General features: G+C 33.2%; 2 protein-coding genes across 3 annotated transcripts; both read right to left on the minus strand.

The window, feature by feature from the left end:
* Positions 1-1,777: 1,777 nt before the first annotated feature.
* Positions 1,778-5,180, minus strand: LOC108454709 (protein SMAX1-LIKE 3). Its single transcript, XM_017753255.2, has 3 exons — positions 3,545-5,180; positions 3,190-3,442; positions 1,778-3,070 (listed from the first exon to the last, which is right to left on the minus strand). Exons 1-3 carry the CDS (start codon positions 4,735-4,737, stop codon positions 1,934-1,936), a joined length of 2,583 nt encoding a protein of 860 aa, XP_017608744.2. The 5' UTR covers positions 4,738-5,180; the 3' UTR covers positions 1,778-1,933.
* Positions 5,181-9,924: 4,744 nt separating this feature from the next.
* Positions 9,925-19,497, minus strand: LOC108457413 (protein TRANSPARENT TESTA 9-like). 2 transcript variants are annotated; one of them, XM_053019447.1, is made up of 21 exons: positions 19,360-19,497; positions 19,165-19,245; positions 18,850-18,901; positions 18,461-18,537; positions 18,236-18,369; positions 17,914-18,010; positions 17,671-17,728; positions 16,539-16,647; positions 16,270-16,390; positions 15,983-16,172; positions 14,897-15,246; positions 14,279-14,367; positions 14,046-14,101; positions 13,381-13,443; positions 13,070-13,210; positions 12,705-12,810; positions 12,476-12,550; positions 12,281-12,330; positions 11,697-11,847; positions 11,439-11,605; positions 9,925-10,489 (listed from the first exon to the last, which is right to left on the minus strand). In XM_053019447.1, the coding sequence occupies exons 2-21, from the start codon at positions 19,215-19,217 to the stop codon at positions 10,214-10,216; spliced, it is 2,415 nt and encodes an 804-aa protein (XP_052875407.1). In that variant the 5' UTR covers positions 19,218-19,245; positions 19,360-19,497; the 3' UTR covers positions 9,925-10,213. The 2 variants fall into 2 exon arrangements, with proteins under 2 accessions (XP_052875407.1, XP_017611953.1); XM_017756464.2 differs by having other exon boundaries at positions 19,165-19,491.
* Positions 19,498-23,014: the final 3,517 nt, after the last annotated feature.

Genomic DNA, 23,014 nt, shown 5'->3' on the forward strand with positions numbered 1-23,014 from the left:
AATTGAGAAAAGAAAATGAGAAAGAACTGTTTATTAGATCAAAATTATGAATTTTTTAAATGTTTTATTTTCTTTCCTTTCATTTTCATACTCTACCAAATAATGAATGTTCAGTTGAATGTTGCTATACTTCATCCACTTTTATGATAAGTAGAGTGTTAGAGATGAGTAAGAATCAAATCTGTGTCATTTAAAATAAGACGTACTAAAGCATGATAAAAGTTATTGTCTTTTTTTTTTGTGAATTATAATAATAGGGTAAAGTCCGAACAAAAAATGCGATTAATACGACTCTAATTCAAACCACATCTGAGGTGATGAATACCCTTAACTATCAAATCATCATATGGAGTTCAAAAACCACTTGGTTTTAAAGGAATAGAGATTAAGGTAATGAAGAGAATTTAATAGAGAGATGCCCTTAAATTTCCCCATTGAAGTTGACTAGGCCATTAATTAAAGTGTAGTTACATTTGGTAGACATTGATATTGATATCTTGACATTGACTAACGCTCACAAAATTTAATAAATATTAATATTGTTATAGACATATTTATATTTTTAGGTAATATAGGAATAATACAGAGAAAAGATCACAACGAAGTCATGATATCTAAATAGAGGCGGGTCATGAATCTGATTTGATTTGGATATTTATATTAAATATTTCAAATTAATTATAGATTTATATTTTATTATTAAGATAGTAACTAGAGTGTAATTCATTTAATTATTAAAATTTATCTTAAATTTAATAGATAATATTTAGAATTATTTATAATCCTTTTTCAACTCGAAAATAAAAGGATAAACAAGTTTTAAAGTATTTGAACTTATATCCTGTTACGCAGATAACAATAATAATATCAATTGATACAACACAAGAAAAAAATTGGATGTCAAAAGATTTTCATTTGTAAGGTTTTTCAAACCCTATAATCTTTCTGATTTGCTTTTGCAAGGAAATAGAAATGATTCTTATCACTTTATATATATATATGTACTTATTGGAAGCATCCAATATTTTGTTACCAAAATATTTCCATAATGCTGTCCTCTGGTTGAATCATTCAAGAAAAATAATTTAATAAAAAAGATATAGGGAGTTAGGGACCCATTTTTTTTTTCCTTTTAGACGAAGTTAGGGACCCATTTCTAAAAACCCAAAGAAGATATAGAAATAAAAAAAAGGTGCAATGGTTGATTGTCTATGAGACTATGAAGCATATGATTGTCTAAACTGAAACTGTGGAAGAAGGCTATTTGAGAAACAACTTTCAGTAACCAATATCTCTAAATTTAGAAATAAAATAAATACATGCAGAGATTATGGCTTGTTTGAATAATATATTTAATTGACACCATTATTCTTCAAAATATAGAAATGAAAAAAAAGGGCACTTTGCCCAGTGGTCGTATTTCCAAGTTGTTTCCCTCCATCAAACTTCCTTGTAATCAAAGGTATATATATATTGATATTGTGCAATCAAAATTATCTCCTTTCAAATATTGTAATCGTTTAATGCCTATCACAATTAGAACATCCCTGAATTAGAAAAGAACCCTAGTTGGCAATGGCATCTCATCACTTCATGAATTGACCATGCCATGGCATTTTATTACATTAATATTTAGTGGTGTACATGTTAATAAATTAACGTGGATGGGTACTCAACTTTTTGCTATCCATGATAAATTATTATATTTTATTTTTATCAGATAACTAATTTGTATGTAAATAATAGAGTAGAAGCTTAAGTGATGCACGTAAAGTAATTTTACAAAAACAGGCAAGTTGGTTTTTCTTGTATTAATCCAGCCCTAAGAAATGTCTAAGAATCTAAAGACTATTTGAACAAAGAGAATTTTCACAAAAAAAAAAAAAAAAGGAAATTACTTGAAAGGGTTTACAGGATTTTTTTTTTTTAAATTTTATAATTCCTGAATTTTGAAAACGATCTTCCTGTCAACAGATTCAAGAAGCCCAATATCATGGATTGATTCCTCTTGGAGACTATCATCATCAATGGACATATTCAAATCCAATGACCCACAAGGACTTGTTGTGTCCTCCAATGCCAATGCACCCACTTTTTCTTCATCGGATTTTAGCTTGGCAGGAGGGGAGCAAGCTCTTGATCTTGAGCTGAAGCTTTCACAGCTCAAAATGATGATAGCATCGCTAAGGACAGCTTCTTCTCCATTTGCTTTGCTTATTCTTCCTCTTTCAATAGCTCTTTTGAAACCCATTTGAGAGCAATAATCTGATTGCTCAACATCTTCAATGAAGAACACTCGATGTGGGTTGCTGGAAACTGCTTCAGCAAATCTCTCCATGTAACTGCAACTTTGTTCATCTCTTGATCTCTTGCTTCGACTATCTTCAGTCGAATCTGCTCTTGTGGATGAGAAGCTGCTTAATTCAATGGTGACGAAGTTGTTTTGTGAACCAAAAACAAGCCTTGCCAACTCTTTGGCTATCTTCTCCTTAGCTTGAACGTCAACACCTTGGAAAAACAACCAAGTTTCTTCTTTACACTCACCGTCTCTCAACTTGCCTTTCCTTCGCAACATCCCTGACCTGCATTTTAAGATTGTGCTCACGATCTCAGGAACTATATCTTTCTGCCATGGCACCTTCTTTTCCAATGCAGTGCAAAGGGTGGTCAAGTTCTCCGCATTTAGCTCCTTGAACTTGTGAACATATTCCATCTCCATCACATCACTGGAAGAAGCTGAGTTGGGGGTGGAATTAGGGTTTGGGGTTAAGAGTTGTTTGGGGTCCTTGTAATTATGTTCTGGAATATATAATCTCAAACTAGCACTGGTGGGTTCAGCAGTCTTTTCAAGTGTTTCAGAAATCCATAAAGGGTGGTCTCTCCAAGCCTGTCTAGGTTCAAGCGCAGGCCAGTCATGGTGCTTGTCATTTGAAAAGAAACAAGTAGAGGAAGGAGGAGAAACAGAAGAGAATGTTTGGGTTGTTTCGGATATGGGATATGGCTGTAACTTATGGACTGAATTGCAAAACGAATTCCACTTTTTGCAAAGTTGTCTGACTAGGGCAGAGTCCTGGGAGGTAGAGAAAAAATAAAAACAAAAGGAAAAAGTTAGTTTTCAACTTTGTATATGGATATGGTTTGGACACAATAATTTGGTTTGAAGATTATCCTGGGGAATGTGATTATAACCTTATCATTGGCACCAACTCCTCTGCTATCTTCCTTGTATTGTTTAAACCATGGAGGGAGACTTGAAGTGGTGGTGGACTCACTATTGCATGCACTGCTGCTTTGTAAGCTTCCAACTTCATTTTCGAACTTGGTGGAGCAATCACCACAGCAAGTCAGCTGTTGCTTATTCTCATCCCCTCCATTATCAAGCGAAATCCACCAGCTTGACCCGTTTTCTACTTTCTTGCTTGTGACCTGACTTTGCGCATCACTGAACAAGAATTTTTTTTTAATTTTAAAAAAAGCTATAAAAGATTGAATAAGGCCGTAATAAATCTTATTAATTGATTTATGAAAAGATGAAATTAATTACCAGTCAGTGATGAGAGTCAAGCGTAAGCTATCAGCAGGAAGGGTTAGAGGATGAAGACCCCAAACAGTTTCGAGGGATGGATTGCCAGATTTGTACCTCATGTAAGTTTGGAAGGTAGAAACCCCCAGGAGCCTCAACCTCCTTCCACTCTCCCCCAACAAATTCCCAAGCTCCATGATCATATGCTCCACTGGACAGTAATATCCCCTACTTTGCTCACTTGAACTTGTCCTGTACTCCACAGCCCATTTGAGATCTCCTAAATTCAAAACAATCCCTGTGCCTAAACAGCTCCTAACCTGGCTCTTTAACTCTTCAAGTTTTTGCTCAACCTCTACTTTGTTTAGATGCCCAAAACATGAGAAGGGTAGGTTTACAAACTTGGTATCTCTTAAAGACTGAGGAGCATCTCCTTTGTCAACTTTGTCAATCACAGCTCTAACTACACCTTGTACGCTTGAAATACACTCTCCTACCACCACAAAACTTCTTCTCTTTTCCTTCATCAAATTCTCTATCACAAACATCACATCTTCGTTCCTAATTATAGGATCTGATCCTCTTTGTTTCTCCACTTTACTACTCCCAACCTGAGAAGCTGTAGGAGATTGAGAGAGGACTAAATTTCCATTGCTACTTTCCTTGGATTTACTGTTTGTGGAAGGAGCGTTTTGGGAACAGATTTCTAAGGACACAGCTTGTTCCACGTTGCTTTTGACTTGTGTACTAGAGAACCCCGCTTCTCTCATCACTCTACTTACGCTAGGATCGTCTAATATAGATATTATAAGCTGCTCCAGCTCTATCTTAACTGCTAACAGTGGTTGTTGCTGGTTTTCAATGGATCCACGTCTTTGGTGAGCCTGAGCACGCTTGAAGGCAGCAACCAAGGCATTAGAGATTGAAGGATACTGGGAATGGGCTCCCAACATGGGACTGGATGACGAAGCGGGGAGGCGATTGAGGGCAACATTGAAACAAAGCTCTAAGGCTCTACACTGAAGGGGATGGGAGTGGGATTGAATGCAAGCCGTGCGGAGCAAACCAGTAGCAGCTGACAGCATGGTGCTTGCTACATGGAGGGGAGTCACTTGGGCATGGCCACGCCGTCTAGCAAGATTAACAGCTTGCTTTACGACGTTAGCAGCCTCATTTGTTAGAGCTTGCTGCACTGTGCAACCCCCAGCTCTCATGTTGCTGTCTCTCCCAAAACCCTTTTTTTATACAAAAGTATGTGGTGAAAGGACGCTTAGGAACAAATGATTAGATGAAGGAAAGTTGGAGAAGTTCAAGTTTCATGGATGCTGCAGCATGAACAGAAGGAAAAGATGAGGGAAATCATGAGATAGGATGATAGGGGTTAGGGCGGCAGCAGAAAACAAGAGGTAGTGCAGTGGGTGAAAGGTGGGAGAAGGGAGTTATGTAAGGTAGTGTAGTGTGTAGGATGAGAGATTTAGATTTTGGGGGGTGGTGGTGAGAGAGAGTGAAATATATGAGATGGTGGGCTATGCTTTTCTTGTAGGTGAGGTTAAATTTTGGGGTCCAAAGTCGATTTTGTAGTGGAAAGTGGAATGCATGTGCTGACAAGCAGGACGGATGCAGCAGTATCAAAGGCAACTCAGCTTTGCTTACTCTCTTTTTCTATCTCATTTTTCCATATTATATATATTATATGGTATTGCTAACCTAAGTGGGTCTCTCTCTTTTATGCAATATATAAATATAGTAAGTAAATTAACATTATGGTATATTTACCCTAAAAATGATCAACAAACGACTCCTTTATCTTTCGAGTGCAGTGCACACCAACAAAATCTAGACATAATCATTTCGATTTTGTAACCTTGAAGCCTACACAATCTTACAACCTTTTTAATTAATAACGTAGCTCAAACAGACTCTTTTTTATTAACATGAAATCAGCCAAGTGAAAGTATGTGATGTAGCAATTACATGGTTGAGGAATTAATGTAAAAGGACAAAAGAGGCCTTGTAGTATGAAATGATTTAAGTATATAAAAAGCGTGGGCAAATGTGGAATTGTGGAGAAGCAAACTGGTGGCTCTAAAGTGAGGCTGAGAGAGAAGAAAGGAAGCTTTTGCAGTGAATTTCAATCCCTCAAAACCCAGAAGAGAGTGGGGTTTAGCCTTAATAAATTGCATAATTTCGTTTCTTGATTTATAGCCTTAAAATGCAAATATTACATATTTTTCATTGGGATTATTAAGAAATATACACAACTCCAAAGCACAACTCTCTCTCTCTCTTCATTATTTCGTAAAGTTAGGGGAGCTTTTGGACCCTCTCTTTAGTTCAAAATTAGGGGGAAAAATGAACAAATCATCAAGTTATAAAAGCAAAATTTAAAAAGAAAATCATATGATGAGGAAGTTCCAAAGTCCGGGCAATTTTTTTTTCTTTTTTTATGAGTATGGTTTCTTTTTACCATATCCAATTACATGGTACCAAATCATTTGGAAACAAGGCAGTTGTGGTGATTGTACTAAAAGATTGATTTTACTATAAGTTTTTGATATATATATTACATAAAAAGATTAAATAAATGAGTTTTTTTTTTTTAAAACTCTCAGACTTAATTTGCATGAATTGGAACATATGTTCCACTAAATCATATACGTTTGATTAATGGCTTCCATTAAAGAAGAGAAAATGGGGTTCATATATGATTCTGCTATAACAACATGTGAATATATATTATTATGAGCCATGCAAAATACAAGTTATAAAAGGGTGGGTGAGTGGGAGATATAGGCTTTTGGTTTGGACCATCTTAATTTACTACTGCTCTTATATTCCTGAGTGACAGCGTGCCATTACATGGAAAGAAGAGATACACTCACACCACTATGTATATCTTGGAATTCTCATATACATATATATAACTAATATCAAAGCATATTTTTGTTGCACAGAAAACGAGAGATCTCCCTTTCATTCCTCAATCATCTAATTCTAATTCGAACTCTTCTCCTTTTTTTTTTTAATGCACAACATTCTCTCTCTCTTTTTTTTTTTTTTTGCAGAAATGCAAAACATTCTTTGTCAAACCGTTCAATATTTGCAGTCTGATAAGAAAGATATTAGGCTCACATGGTTTGTTAATGAAAACTTCATAGCTGCCGATATAAAGAACCCCCAGAAGAAAAACTAGAAGAATGTCCTTTTGTATTGAAAGCCCAAGAAGGTATTTAGCATTTTAAATGAGTTGACATGATGACATACCTGCCAAGGTTTGTCGTGGTTTCTTTGGGTACCGTTCTTATATTCTTGAAAACTAGCTTTAATGTTTAAAGATAAAACACATTTTGAGTATCGTTGTAAAATATATATTTTAAATGTGAATTTAATAAAGCCGCCCTTATTAAATACTATTATTTAATTTATTTTTCTTATTTTAATTAGTTTATTTTAATAATTATTAAATTAAATTATTATAATATTATATTCTAATACTAGTATATTTAAATATAATGTGTTTTTCAATTCAGTTCATGTATTTTTGAATAAAATTTCTAGAATGATAATTAATTGTATTTAATTTTTGTTCATTTTTTTTGGGTATTTTTACCATTGCCCTAACCATTTATTGGTATTTTTTCTTCTTCTTTATTTATTTGTTTAAATAGAATTTTATTCAAATAAATATTAAACATTTAAACTTTAATTAAATTATATATTAAATGTGACATGAATTCATTAAACTATTTAATTTTTAAATGTAATAACTAAACATATTTAAAGTTTTGATGATAAAAATTAGTTAAAACCAAAATAAGGAAAACATATAAAATAATATTTTATCCTCAAAAATTAAAATGATATTTTAATAATCAAATTAAATTCCAATAGAAATATTTTATTTTTTTCTTTTCCTTTGTTTTTTGTTGTTATTTTAATAAATTTTTTACCATCAAACCTTATAAATTTTAATGATTATTTTGAATAAAAATAATTTAATGAATCCATCCTAAGTTAATAATATATACAATTAAATTAATAAATGTAATTTTAAATTTTACTTAAAATATAGCTAGATTAAAATTTAGTTTTATAGTAATTCAATGTAGTTTTATTTCGTAATTAAAATGAAGAAAGAATAACAATAAGTATAAAATACATGGTTAGTAAAAACAAGGATATAAGCATCTCTTTTATAAATAAAAATTACTTAGTAAATAATTTTCGGGGTAAATAAATATATTTTCAAACTATATAGAGATAATTTTTTTTTTTTGTGAAACCGTAGGAGATTGGTTAAAATCCAAAGCAAAACATCATATGGTTTTAGTGATGTAACCATTTATTGACATGAATATCCATTCTTCAAGGATCTTGATACATATCAACAGAGCTTATTGAATACTACATAATATTCTCGATGCTGTTGAGACGGTCACATTACATACAATATTTATCTTCTCTTCATTTTATTTTGAAGTACTGATACCCAAATATACATATGTTAAAAATGAATATGAAAAGTTGACATAAGAAAAAAAAATGTTGATGATGCAATTGCATAATAGCTAATAGTATGTGAGGGGTGTAGAGAAAGGAATAGGAGAGAAGTAGGACCCAAGGAATTGCTTACAACAAATAATCCAAAACTCTCAACTGTTTATTCTTTTCCCCAGTGAGTATTTTTCTGCAGTCAAAAAGCTTCGTCTGCACCTTTGTTGGCCTAAAAAGACAAACAAAGGGGAGAGGGGGGGCACTAAATTATTTGAATGCAATGCAAAGCAATTCTGAAATGCTAGAAAAGGAGTGTTTGAAAGAAAGAGAGATGGGAATATATGCAGTTTCTTAGGCCATACCCCAGGCCCAGCTAGCTACCTATAACCGTTAAAAGTTTTGTTTAAAGAAGCTAAGCATAAATATACAACAAAAGCCAAACCCCTACTGTTTCATGCTAATCTTTGTTTGGAAGACTAAAAGAGATGAGATGGGTCTCAAAAGTGAAAGTTAAGAGGGCAGGTTATCTTTTCTATTCTTTCCTTCTCCAATCCTTTAATTTTTCCCAACGGAACCAACACATTGTATTGGAGCTCCTAATTACATATATAAATATATACATAATTTTCGTTTCTTCTTTTGCTTAAAGTAAAGCACTCTCTCATAAAAGCAAATATTAAAAGTAAAATATGGCATTATCTACTAAAAAGGGACGCTCATTTTTATGCTTTTAAGCTTCAAATGAGCATCTTTTGGTCTATAGGTGGCCATGTGGAGGAAAGCAATATCCAAGAGAGGGAACAGAACCCTCTAAAAGAGAAAGGGAATTCCTAAATAGTGTTTTTTGGGTGGCCGCCCAGACTTTTTAAATGTTTTTAACATTGCTAACAAAAGTTACCCTAATTTTGACATGACAGCCTTGTTAATGTAAAAGGTGATGGTATTACGTACCACACACTCCTTTTCTAAAAAGTTTCCATTATTTTATAATCACTCATATCTGCTTATTAGGTGTATATATATATATATTAAAAATTAACTTTTGTAACTGCATTTATTTCCATCAAAATACCCCCTAATTCTTTTATTTAGTTTTTTATTCTCTGCACTAATGAGCATGAATGGAACAAATTCCTGCTGCTTCTTGATGTGCATATGGAATTTATTTGTGTCCTTGCCTGAAATGAACATATGAAAAGAAAATCTCGTACAATGGAGGATGACATTCCGCATCCCCTCCCGGTGCATATATTCTACATCCATGGTGTGTTGCCCAAATAATTACTTACATCAATCATATAATCAAATAAATGTGTACGTGTTACACACATCATTGAGATAGACATAGGCTAAATAAGTAGAATATGTGATTGTTCTTAAACTTATTTCTTAAGTAAACTTCATACAAATAACCACACGCAAAATTTAAGACTCTCTCATAAATGATGAATTTAGATATATGAACAGAAGATTTCACATAGTCCAATTTTGACTATTCATGCAGGGCTGGAATGCAGTGCAAGGATAAGGGAAGAGAGAGGGGGAGAGAGAAGTTGACGCACCGTGCACATGCAAAACTTCAGACAGGAAGGCAGGGGCACCATAGCTGCACTCCTGAATATGATAAGACAGCAAATGGATTTTTACATGAGATGCTTCGTACAAGCCAGTAAGCCACACCAAAAATAGAAGATTGGAAATCAATAAGTTACAACACCAAATCTGCAAGATTTGAATATATGCGTCCCCTGAGTTTCACGAAAAAAAAAAAACAGATCATATGGATAATCTATTCGAGCATACATCAAAATCATGAGATAAGATAGAAGAAAGGGTTTCTCATTTCTTAATGAAGTATGTGTTCAGAGGGCAAGGAAAACAACAAAAGAGTAAATGGGTGCAGCTAATTTTCAAATTCGCAATGTCATTTTAACTTATGTCTACATATATTTCATAAAACATGTCAACTACAAATTCTTCTTTTACACACTGACAACAGAATAATGCCTGAAGAACAAAATAAGATCCCTTGACAGAGTTACGTGAATTAGATTTTAAAAGGGGAAAAAAAGAACACCACAGTAAACACCTATTCCTTTGCAAAATTGTACAGAATTCTTCGGTGAACCAACCCGCTGCAAAATGAAAATCCATTCTCTTTAGTTAATAAGCAAACCTAGAACTAGGGCTGGAGCTTTAATCGCCTTGTCTATCCAAAACATTTACTAGATAATCTTCCCGAAGCAGTGGAGCAAGCATGCTCTCAACGGAGGACCTCTGCTTACAAGTCTCTTCAAGAATCAATAACCGAGCAGTCTCACAAGCCTTAGCACTATGAAAACCAAGTGTCCATCTCCCATCAGCAGGTGGAGTGGAAACCTTAGATTCGCTGCCTTTAGCTTTAACGAAATTTGGTTCGAATTCTCTTATCTGAAGATGTAACCATGTTGGGTGGTCCTCATCTATCCTTGGCTGCTTCAAGTGAACAGGGAAAGAAACAACATTGCTAATTAATCAGAGGAATTAATTCAAGCTTCAAGTCTCTAAGTAAAACAAAGCCTTTTCATCAATTGCATATTTCAAACAACACAATTAGTACACAAGGCACAGAAGCTGCTTCAAGTGAACAGGGAAAGAAACAACATTGTTAATTTATCAGAGAATCAATTAATTAATTCAAGCTTCAAGTCTCTAAGTAAATCAAAGCCTTTTCATCAAATATTTCAAACAACACAATTAGTACACAAGGCACAGAAGCTGTCCATTACATATCACTATGATTTATTAATAATAAAACAGATTCTTCCTAAGTACATGAAAATTCAAATGACTTTGCCCTATAACTGTCTCGACCATGATTTTGCATTTTTACTAGGCGTTTTGTTTTACCTTGAAAAAATAAATTGTATGGATAGAAAGGTATTGAGAAAATAAGAAGGAAGAGGAAGCATATTAAATGACAAGACCCTCTATATACACCAGAGCTCATTCCTTCGTTTCAATGATAACTTTTACAGTTCACAATCTTCAGCTCTACTTGTAATTTTCCAGCAATTGACCTTTTAAGACGAGATATATCTGATATAGTAACGATATGAAAGTATAAGGATTGACTGGGTCACTAACAATATTAGTCTTTGTTTTGCAAGAAGCATAGCCTTTCAGGTGCACCAACTTTATGATGAATAATAGATCAAATACAGGACAGCACTAACTTAGAAAGGAGTCAGTAAAGAGATGTATTAGGAAATCTTAGAAGCTATCCAAGAAACACATGTTTATTTCTTTATTATGCTTGTCATTTTGATTAGAAAAGAACATGCCCAAGTAAGTGGTCATAGGAAACAAATCTTCAATTGTCCTCATTAGAATCACAGTAATTGGAAAAGAGGAAAAGAAAATCAGCAAAATTCTGACTCACACTTAACCCTGCCAGTGGAGCAATGGCAATCACAATGCCACGTTGACTCCGGAATGGATGCTTCTCAGCAAGAATCAATTTTCCAGAAATTCCACGGGCCAAGGCTACTAGGTAAATATCCCTGACTCCAGCATACGAGAAAGCAATCCTGCAAGGGATTCCTGATCCTACAAAAGTTAAATAAAAGGGAAGAATGAGGATATATATGGTTATAGAAGATATCATGGATAGCAGACAGAACATGATTCAATGTCCAACCTAAAGAGACCTCTGACCCAAAGCTGGCAGATGAAATATCTCTGCTATAAGTTTTACCCAAATCACTGTCACTTGGTGACTCTAGTGAGGGTTTTTCAAGTAAACATCCCATGAAAATAAGTGCCTTGAGTTGAAGATGGAGAATGAAAACCTACATTTATTAAGTTCTGTGAGATCATTAATGGGAAAACAACAGTGAGCGCTAAAAAGGCAAACTTGTAGGGAATATGTTCAGATACATAAAACAACAGAAATTATATCTCAAAGCACATAACTGTATAATTGAAAGTCAAACTGCTAGTAACAAAACTCATAGTTCAGTCATGTAGACACTCAAAGGAATAATTATTTCAATCCTACACGAGCACAAAACCATATTCTTATTCTAAGTTTCTTGTATGTAAGCAGCATTTTGAACACAAACACTAACTTGACTTCCTTTTTAGATACATTGTATGCATATGTCCACAATTGACAACAAAGGCAACTCAATAGCTAGGAACTCTAATAAGGCTGGGAACACAATGCATGAGCCACTAAATAAAAATTAATTCAAAAACTATATATATGGAGTTATAAAAAACCTTCACTGCATCAACCATCCTCTCCCAAGCAAAGCAAGAGTTAAAAGTGCCTGCAATGTATAAATGATATAAAGCAATACGCGTAAGAATTTTATGAAGAATCACGTGAGAAGAACTTTCTATTAAGCTTTAACACACAAATTGCACATGCATCAATAAATGAGAAGTAAAGAGAAGGGGAGAAAGGCCCAATACCATCAATTGCTTGCTGGCAGATTTCAAGCTCCAGTGTAAATAAGGGATCCTTAACATGGAATTGTAGTTCAAGTGCTGTATGAAATTACAAAAGATAAGATCAATTTTAATTCCATTTTGCAGAAGATGTGTACTCACCACATCCCTCTAAATCCATATCTTGCAAAATTTTCACCTTTTGTTTAAGAAGATGAAGTACAAACATGAATTGGATCACTGTAATTGATACCTTTTTTACAGCTTCCCCACTCATGTCCTATGGTATCTGGGATATGATCAAACCAGCATCCATCAAGTTCCTTTTGAAGACATTCACGGGACTGCTCATATGAAGTCTGTCGACAATAACTAGAAAATATAAAACTTTAGAAAATTTTCACATAACACAAATTTTTTGAGAAATCCAACCTGCTAAAGATGGTTTATACTTTGTAATAATATCAGGCTACGACTAAGTAAAGGTTTCAACATCTCACCATGCATAAACAAGAAAATCTCATCCAATTTGTTCTAATATGAAAATGTTGGAAGCAGCAATACTTCCATTGGCAGTATTAATTTATAGCAAGCATGGCAAATCGGTAGGATGCTTACATTGAATAGGTGGATATTGTCATCAGTGAGCTTATTTCCTTGACATTGAAGTAGCTTTCTCAAAAACCACCCTGTATGCCACTGCATTGGTGGGGAAACCGGTGGTTGGCATGCTAAAACCTTCAATAATGTCTTCAAAATCTATTTTAAAAAGAAGGAAAAGAATAGAGAGAAGTCATATAATATAGAAAGGTGACAACCATGAACGAGAGCACCAAAATCCAGGAAACGTCAATCAACAAATGAATGTAAAGTGCAGAGAAAACGGTGAGGAGTGGAAGAAAAGTAACAGTACCCAGTTAATGCACTACCTGAGGCATAAGTCCCACAAGAATACTTCCATCCACTTTCAGAAAAGCTGACTCACAGTTGTTCTGAGAGAGTAAACCAGCAAAATATCATTTTCCAAGACAAAAACTTTTAAGTGACATCATATTTTCAGATACTAACCATAACTAGATAATTCTTATTCCCTATACTTGAAAAAGTAAGCATTCTCAAAATAATTTATGCATTAAATAAGAAATAAAATATCATCCAAAAGGAAGAGAGACATGCATAGGAAAAGAAAAAGAAATCACCTCAAGACAATAAATGTATAATTTTTGGCGACTTCAGAGTTGAACATTGCTAACATACCACTTAGCTAATGATAATTTTTTTGTTTGTTTGTTTGTTTGTTTCGAAATAGGAATTATAAAACAACTACTAAATATAGAAATCCCAACAGAAAGAACTTGATGCAATCCCTCTAGTACTGCAACAGCAATTCTCATCAGGAAAAGTAATTTTTATACCCTTCAGACCAATGAGAATAAGAAAAAGGAATAACATGATAGCTCAAGGAAGAACAGGTGGTCATCCATCCAAATAATTATTAGACAAGCTTGATCTAGTATATAGTTTCAGACATAATAAATCTATTCAGTTTCAGACATAATAAATCTATTCAGACATATATGAGATCCATTCTTACCATCAAGCCCTGACTTTGACTCATTCCAAGCAGTGATGCTGGAAAATGCTCCAGATCTATAGGATAAGCCAAAATTATAATATTCCCTTTTTGTAAAAATTAAACATTAAAATAAAAAGGTGCAGTGAAAGAAATAAAAAAAAAACAAAAAACATTGATGCAAGGATTTATGTCTTATATCCAAAGAAGAATACTGTGATATATATAGTGAAAGGACTAAAAATATAAGATACCTTTGTTTTCGGCAAGAGTGAGCAATAGAAATAAAGATGCTAATGATATACTATGATTGTCTGAAAACAAATACGCAAATATCCCAAACCTGCACCAACAATAATTTCAAAGAATCAATACAAATTATAATTCACTGCAATCTTGCAACCATAGTAGGAAAAAGTAACTATATAAAAAAATGTTGCATCACCTACGTATTCATCACATATATAGTTGCTTTCCATATATTTTCAGTTATGAGAGTGCCTAAATAGTTGTCTGTGATTTCTATTTCCCAAGTAATGGTCAAATGTTTAAGGCAGCAAATGAATATCTAATGCCACCAAGTAATGGTTAACTCTTTTGAGAATGAACTAAGCCTCCAGACTGGTGAAGCCATCCCCAAGTTGTAACACAAATACAATTTTATTTTTAGTTGGAGTCAGCTTAGTGGTGAAACAAAATACTGCCAGTAGACCTAAGTATACACATTAATCTCTGCATTACTTCTTAAGAAAGAAAATAAAACCATAAGAAAGAATTTATCAATATCCCCTTCTTTATGAGACTTAAAATAGTTTATTGACACTGTAAAAAACTCAAGATCAAATATGACATCAGAATAGAAAGATACCAACCTCTCTATATACACATTATCATCCTTAGGGCTGCCATCAAAATGAGAATTTGAGGATGTTTGCACATTTAAATGTTGAAGTAGATAGTTTATATTGATTTCTTTTTCTCCTTCAGCCTCATGATCAGATACCTTGATGTTTATATCATTCAACGAGTGGAGAAGAGGACTTGCATCACCTATGCTACCAGCAATATCCCCATTTGTAGCAATAGCATCTCTCTGACATAATGCCATATAATGATACAAAAGAAGACCAGCCACTCCATTTATCAAGTGTTTTCCACCAACAACTTGAAGAAGGCGAGAAACTATGTACAAAGAAGTGACTGCTGAGATGTTGTAGCTACCCTGAAACAGAAAATTATTTGATGAATGAATGTTCCATGTGAAGAAATCTCAGAATAACAGATTTCAAATATCACTAGCATTACCACAGCTCACATACAGGTGTAAAGATAAAATTATATATTCCACCAAAAAAATTCTACTTTGATGCGGTATTTTTCCTCTCTATTTCTTTGTTCCAATTTGTGTCGTCTCATATCCTTTCCATTGTTTTCTTTGTATTCCTATCTTTTTTTCCTTTCAGAGGAAAGGATGAAACGTTAAATATGGCGTATGGACCAAAAACCAAGCCTACAGTACAGTCACGGAATACTATTCTACCTCATTTGCAGGTGGTGGACAAAATTTAAAAACCAAGAGGAAAGAAGATAAGTCCAAGACCAAATCTAAGAACATCCAAGGAAAATAATATTCTCATCCCCTTGCCTCTGTATTCTGCTCATAATGGCAGAGCACTGCCTGACTATTTAAAACATGACAAAGTAAAAAGTAATGATTGGTCCAATAATGATAATCAAAGCATGAAACTAAAAGAACCAGACAGCTTGAATTTGGACATCATGAAAGAGTTTCGAGATATTATTCCAAAAATACAAACCCCAACATGTAAATAAGCAAGAAGCAGATCTATCAGAAATTTAATTGTCACACACCAGATACCTCTATTCTTTTAAAGCATTTGTAAATTTCTTTAGAATTAGAAGTACAAAACCAAGAACAAAAAGAATCATAAACTTACTTTATTCTCTCCTAACTTCAGTAGTGGAAGCAACAAGGGGAGTATAAGTAAACTCTGAAGGTTTTGGGTGACAACTCGACTTAGACGAGATTCGCCAACAGAAAGCATGTCCTTGAAGTAGAAAAGATCGTCTACAATTTTATCGGTTTTCAGAAATATGTCCTTGTTCCTTTGATGAGTGCATTTATCCCTGCCCATTGTAGTTTTTGCCTTTAAAGTTAAGGCTTTAAAAATTAACAAGAGAATTAATTATGAAACAATTCTCTAACAAATTGAAAGGAACATACTCTGAGGAATTGACAAGGGCATCTAGTTGTAGACATTGCTTCCTTAAACTAGAAACCAAGTCTGAGAAGTAAATCGAGGCTGGAGGAGTTGTTATAAACTGATAGACATTATCATCACAGACTGCATAAACCAAGATAACAATAAAGCAAACATTTTAATTTTTAAGATACCAGAAATTCAATAAAGTAGCCATTTTAAGATACCAAAAAGTTATGGACAAGGAATTGAATCTCTTTCATCATTTAAGGAGACAACAGTTGATTAGTACTATTGTATATGTTGAGAGTTAATGCTCGTATAGCTGTTTGAATCATCTTTTCCTCATGTTGAGCAAATTTAAGAGCTTCAGTGTACATGGGAAAGGAGACCACTACATCCTGCAATTACAAAGGGTTCAAAAAGGTGAAACAACAGGAGAAAAACTCAATTTAATTAATTTAACAACCAATATAGAAAATTGAAGATAAATCATGCAAGTTTAGGAAAAAAATGCCTAGCGGCTAAAAAACTGAAAATAATATATATATTTAAAAAATAAAATCAAGACATTAAAGAGAGAAGAAAGAGTGTTCCATTCACAGAAGTAAATGCAAGGAAGGTGAAGACAACATATCCTGGCTAGTTAGGAAATAGACACAAGCACAAGCAAATATATAAAAGAAATTCTGCTAAATAATTTTAACCTGAATATTGGCACCTAAATGAAATGCACCCATAAAACACACAATAGATCGCATTTTATCATCTATATATAAGAAAGTTGTAACACACAATAGATCGCATTTTGTCATCTATATATAAGAAAGTTGTCAAACATATTTTGTATTTCTTTTGGGCTATTCTACAATCTCCCTATCTTAACATTAAATGATAAAAGGCAATTCAGGTAGGTGTGAAGATGAACTTAGGAGTCTCAAACAGTGAATGGCAACCATGCCTTATAGGCTCAACCAAAATCCATGAGTTATTTTTCTTTTTTCTGATTGAACAACCAAAAAATGCACAAGCCTATTCAATAGACCTAACAAAAGCTTCAACAGGAAGAAATTCCTCTTTCTTCATCTGCTCTGTCTAAGAGCAAAATATACCACTTTGCAAATGGTCAACATCAACAACTCTATTAAAGGCAGCAGGCCTATATATAATTGCAGGTAGAGAAGGGAATAAAGGTTAAAGGCATCACTTAAACAATGCCATTATATAGCATTGACCGCATCAAGGTTTCTTGTTTAAGCTAAAAATTTAATTGTTTGAGCATTCTATAAGCATGAATTATATGGATAAAGAGATTATAAAAATATTCCAAGTTACATCAACCACTGAGCACAGACATAGTAAAACTTAAAATGAAGTCCTTTAGAAATGAGCTATTGAACTCTAGTTGAAAAGCTTTAACTTACCCCATGAACCTTAACAAGAAGGCAAAGTGTATCTCTGCTTATTTTGCTACTCACTGCTCTGGTTTAACAGAAAAAAAATAAGATATGAAAACCATGAAGATAATATTTTGTTTCCATCTTTAATAATCAAGTCAGGCGATATTTTCAGCAAGAAAAAGAAATCAGTGGAAAATTCTATTTCAATAAATAAAAGATATATTGCTATGCTTCAGAAATATAAAGGAAAAAGAATAATAACACAACCTTAAAAAAGACACATAATAAAGAGCAAGATCTCCTGCATCGAAGTTATATGGATGTGCTACAATGTTGTTGACATAGTCATTGCTTAAACAATAGTCTGCATCAAAAAATTGTATGCATCACCAAAGTTGCAAGAGCAGGCATAAGAGAGAAATAATTTCAGAGACAAGACAAACAGGCAGAAAATTTAAATGCAATTGTCTACACATGGAATGTCAACATTTATATTTGATATCATTTCTGGAAACATGCAAATAGAAAGACAGAGAGAAAAACAACCAAGAAGTTTTAACATACATATCTATGGCACTAAGCATCTTACAAATTGCATGTTCACTATCCATGTTTTGGATCATTATGCTTAGATATTGAAGCAATGGAGCCTCAATTGTTGAACTTGTACTGATCTTTAGTACCCGTACAAACTCTGCTAAAACTTGGTATTCCATGAAACATCTACAACAAATTGATGGAACTCAGATTTATTCACAAATATACCGAGAGACATTATCATTACAAGAGAAGACGTTTCCTGAGTAAGGCATACTCAAATATTAATGGATCTTGTCTGTCACCATATGTCACTATCTCTACAATCGTTTGTAGAAGATCTACCACTGTATCCTGCACAAGAGAAAGAACAAAGAGGGATATTTTGGGAAGAAGTTCATATACTAATCATTATGAATATTATCCAATACACCAAGACACTAAAATTCAAAAACTCCACAAGCGGGTTCAGTAGTCACTTGCCCATTTAACTATATATCCGAACTTAATCAGTTGAAATTTGACGTCCTTATTTATAATTAAACAGATACGTGGAGAACATATGAACCTACTCATGGAGTTTTCAACCTTCACCGTCACTATATACAAAGAATAACACTCTGAAATAGCACTACCATAAAATTCTTTAAAAGTAAAAGAAGTTACCCTGTTCTGCGCATTGACAACTTTGATCTGCCGCAATTCGGTAATTACAGATCTATATCCACGAACAAGAATTTTTTTTTTAAAATCGTTAAAATAATAATCATCGCAATGACAATCGACGAAGAATCGATACGATAATGTGAGGAAAAAGTAACTGCTGAAACCTAATTAAAATAATCACAATTACGAGAAACATTAACAAAATTCAAAAGAAGAAAAATCAGCACCACATTGTAATTTAATGGAATACACTTAATTAGAGTTTGAACTTGTGTAAGCATAATAAAATATTTGAGAGGGAGAGAGAGGAATTACTTGAAATGCTGAAGAGAGAAGCGATCGATGGATCGCCAAAGCGAGCGCCACATCGTGAAAAATGAGAGAGATCTTGTTTTTCTATTATTATTATTATTATTATTATTATTATTATTATTATTATTCTAGAGAGGAAAGAAACCCTCGAGGAATAGAAGAAGAGAAATTGCAGAGGGGGAACAAATTTTGGCTTACTGGAAGATGAGATTTTACGGTTGAGTTGGGTCCGCGCGGCATGGGAAGTGGAGTGAGGCTTTTGCTTTGGTTTTGGTATAAATGCCGTGTCCTGCTCGTGCCAACTAACGTTCAACGTTTTTTAAATTTCACGTCAACTTTACTACTGGAACCTATAACCAAATCGAAATCTTCTTCTTCTTCTTTTTTTTTTTCCTAAAATAGAAATTATTTTATTAACAACAAATGTTTCTTAATTTTTTTTCGAATTTTGATTTTACTAAAAAATAAATACATTAAATTAATTTTATATAAAATAAATATAATTATTTATGTATACATTATAAAATATAAAATATAAAACAATTTATGAAAAATAAATTAAATTAAATTTTATATATAAAATTATAAAAATTAAAATTTACATATTAAATCAATATTTATATATATTTTGAGGTTTATCACACTTTTATAAATACAGATAAAAATCATATTTATATTTTTTAGAGATTCATTGGCCTAATCAATTTTCAAATCTTTACACAGAAAAGAAGAATAAAATTGCAACTCAGAGATAATAAAGTTCAAAGAAATACAAATCAAAAAGTATGAACGCATGATTGAAAATCTAAGTTATATCCAAAAAAACATATGATTTAGAAAAAAAAGGTGGAAAAGAACACAACCGCCACAAATTCAAACCATGTCATGAGCTTCTACATTCTCATATCATGAGCTTCTGCACATTTTCAGGCTGACAATCAACTGTTGTTTTCCCTTTAAAATTTTTAAATAACATTTCATCGTTAATTAATTTTGAATTTATTGCTATAAATAATAATTAACTCAACCTTTATTTTAAATATTAATTTTTATTATTAACTTAAATTGATCGAATTGAACTATAAAGATTCTTATCTTTATGATAAACATATATTCTTATGAAACATCACAAATTTATAATATTTTTTAAGAATAAATATAATCTATACTATATATTGAGGGGCTAATTGAGTTGGTGCTAGCTATTAATTGGATTTCAACTCTATTAGGAAATTACTAAAGGCTCATTTCTTTTGCAAAGCAACAAATATGTATCATTTTGATGGTATTTATATCTTTATGTTTTTTGATAAATCTATTAGGAAATTGCTAATGCCAATATGGGTTCTTCCCAATCAATCAAGTTTCGTACTAGGCTAGAATATAACGGACAATATTATTATAACGTAAGAAATTATTCACTCTATGTATAAAAAATCCAATAAAGGTGGATGGTTGTTAAATTTGATTTAGAGAAGACTTATGACAGGCTCGATTGGGGATTCATTGAAGACATTTTGTCATATATTGGGCTTCCCACTCAATTGATACATGTTATCACAAATTATGTTACCTTTTCGACTATGCAGGTTATTTGGAATGGAGAGTTATCTAGAGTTTTTACACCATCTCGAGGTATCCGTCAAGGCGATCTTTTCTCTCCTTATATGTTTGTTCTTTGTATTGAGAGATTTGCTCAATTGATTACTGAAAAAGTTAAGAATGGGTATCGGAAGCCTATTAAGCTTGTGCGGAGTGGGTTGAGTATCTCTCACTTGTTCTTTGCAAATGATTTATTTTATTATCAAAGGCGTCAACTGAGCAAATGAAACTTATAAAGAGAGCATTGGATATATTTTTTGCTAGTTCACGACATTAGTAAGTGTGGAAAAAACACAAATTTTTTTTCTCTAAGAATGTCTCTCCTCATCTGTGATAGGCTATTAGCAATAGCCTTGGGTATTCACAAGTTTAAGATTTAAGAAAGTACCTTGGTGTCCCTTTACATCATCAAAGGGTCAATAAGGTTACCTACCAGTACATTGTTCAAAACATGCGACAACAACTAACTAGTTGGAAGGTGAAAATGCTCTCCCTAGCTAGTCGTACTACCCTTGTTAAGGCAATACTAGTAGCAATTTCGGTGCATCAACGGTTATCCCTTGGGGTGTTTTCCATGAGACGAAGAAATTTATATAGAGGTTTTTATAGGGTCATCCTGAGAAGAGGAGAGATATACACCTTATAAGTTGGGAAGATTTGTGTAAAAATACAAGACAATGAGGTGTTGGCTTTAAAAAGATAAAGTGTCAAAATAATGTCTTACTTATGAAGATCATATTTAATTTGATTAATAAACTGGACCAATTATGGGTACAGGTGCTAAAGACAAAATATAAATGGCAAGGAGTAATCCTAACATCTTTCAATACTTATCATTTTTTGAAAGGGTTGTGTGGAGTCAGGGGATGAATTTAGGAGTGGAATTCTTTGGAATGTAAAAAGTGGCATGAAGGTGGATTTTTGGCATGTTAATTGGCTTCAGGATGGTGGACTTTTGATTCATAGTTGTACCCAATTATCGTAAGTTATAATGGCCATGTGCCCTACTATAGTTATGGTGACATTGGAGGGAGAGTGGAGATGGACGGAGTTTGAACATATGATCTCACCAAGTGCAATATTGTGTACTGTGGCTCATAAACCTTCTGATTTTAACGATATAGTGGATTTTTCAGGATGGATATTTGATTCTACGAGGCATTTTCAGTTAAGTCAGCCTATGCATTTTTTATTGGTATGATTGATGCTGTGAGGGACAGGACTTGGAAGCTAATTTGGCATTTTCTTGTGCTGCATAGGATTTGGAGTATTTCTCTAGTTGGTAGTGTCAAACAATTTGCTAACAAATGAGCGTTGAATGCAACAACATATAGTTGCATGTGCACGTTGTAAGTTTTGTAGGGATTCCATATAGAGTATTAGCCATATTTTGAGACATTGTATACCAGCTAGAGCAATTTAGGAACAAGTTGTGAAAGCGGGAATTGTAACACCCCTAACCCGAATTCTTCGCCGGAAGGGTTACGAGGCATTACCGAAAATACGCATATATTCATATCAATCATAAGTAATCATTTTCTTAAACTCTTAAATCAATCAAAGATCTCATTAATGAATCTTATAAAAACATACATAATCGAATATGCATCATCTTTATCTAACCCTATTCGACACATGAACATTACTACTTGAAATATCCAAAACATCAAAACCACAAACAAAATATCAAGCATAGTCCAGACTTATAATATACTTTGGTTGATTCCTCAACATCTGTAACCTCATTTAATCAAAGTACTAAACTAATTTGACATAATAAACAAGCCATTTTCGCATGGCTTATATGTGTACAAATCAAATGAATCGTATCGAAACTAGCCTATACATGCCACATAACCAATTCTCAAAACACTTATTTACCGAAACGAAAACTGGATAGTGTGAAGACGTCTCCCAGACTTTCAACCCGAGCAAATCTCCGAAGCTCTATAGACATAGGAAAAACACACAGAGTAAGCTTTGAAAGCTTAGTAAGCCATAAGCAAATAAATCATTTCAATGATAATTATAATTCCATAACACTAAACTGAATTTATAAATATAAAAACCATGCATCATAATATCATCATCTTAATATCCATTTCATGTCCAGATTTCAAATTAAGACCTAGTCATATCTCAAAACCATTTTTCTTATTTCATATTTCCCATGTTCAAATCATGGGACCACAGGCTATATAGCAAGCACATATATCATATATTCATCTGTGTACCTTTCATTCATTCATGG

Source organism: Gossypium arboreum, chromosome 9 (genome assembly GCF_025698485.1).
Source record: "Gossypium arboreum isolate Shixiya-1 chromosome 9, ASM2569848v2, whole genome shotgun sequence".
Taxonomy (NCBI): Eukaryota; Viridiplantae; Streptophyta; class Magnoliopsida; order Malvales; family Malvaceae; genus Gossypium; species Gossypium arboreum.

Coding starts and splice junctions, on each gene's coding strand:
- LOC108454709 (XM_017753255.2), bottom strand. CDS start 4,737: ATGAGAGCTGGGGGTTGCACAGTGCAGCAAGCTCTAACAAATGAGGCT. Junction 3,443..3,544: donor TTGACTCTCATCACTGACTG/GTAATTAATTTC, acceptor ATTCTTGTTCAG/TGATGCGCAAAGTCAGGTCA. Junction 3,071..3,189: donor GAGTTGGTGCCAATGATAAG/GTTATAATCACA, acceptor TCTACCTCCCAG/GACTCTGCCCTAGTCAGACA.
- LOC108457413 (XM_053019447.1), bottom strand. CDS start 19,217: ATGTGGCGCTCGCTTTGGCGATCCATCGATCGCTTCTCTCTTCAGCAT. Junction 18,902..19,164: donor TTCTCTCTTCAGCATTTCAA/GTAATTCCTCTC, acceptor TCGTGGATATAG/ATCTGTAATTACCGAATTGC. Junction 12,551..12,704: donor GTGGGGAAGCTGTAAAAAAG/GTATCAATTACA, acceptor AATTTCATACAG/CACTTGAACTACAATTCCAT.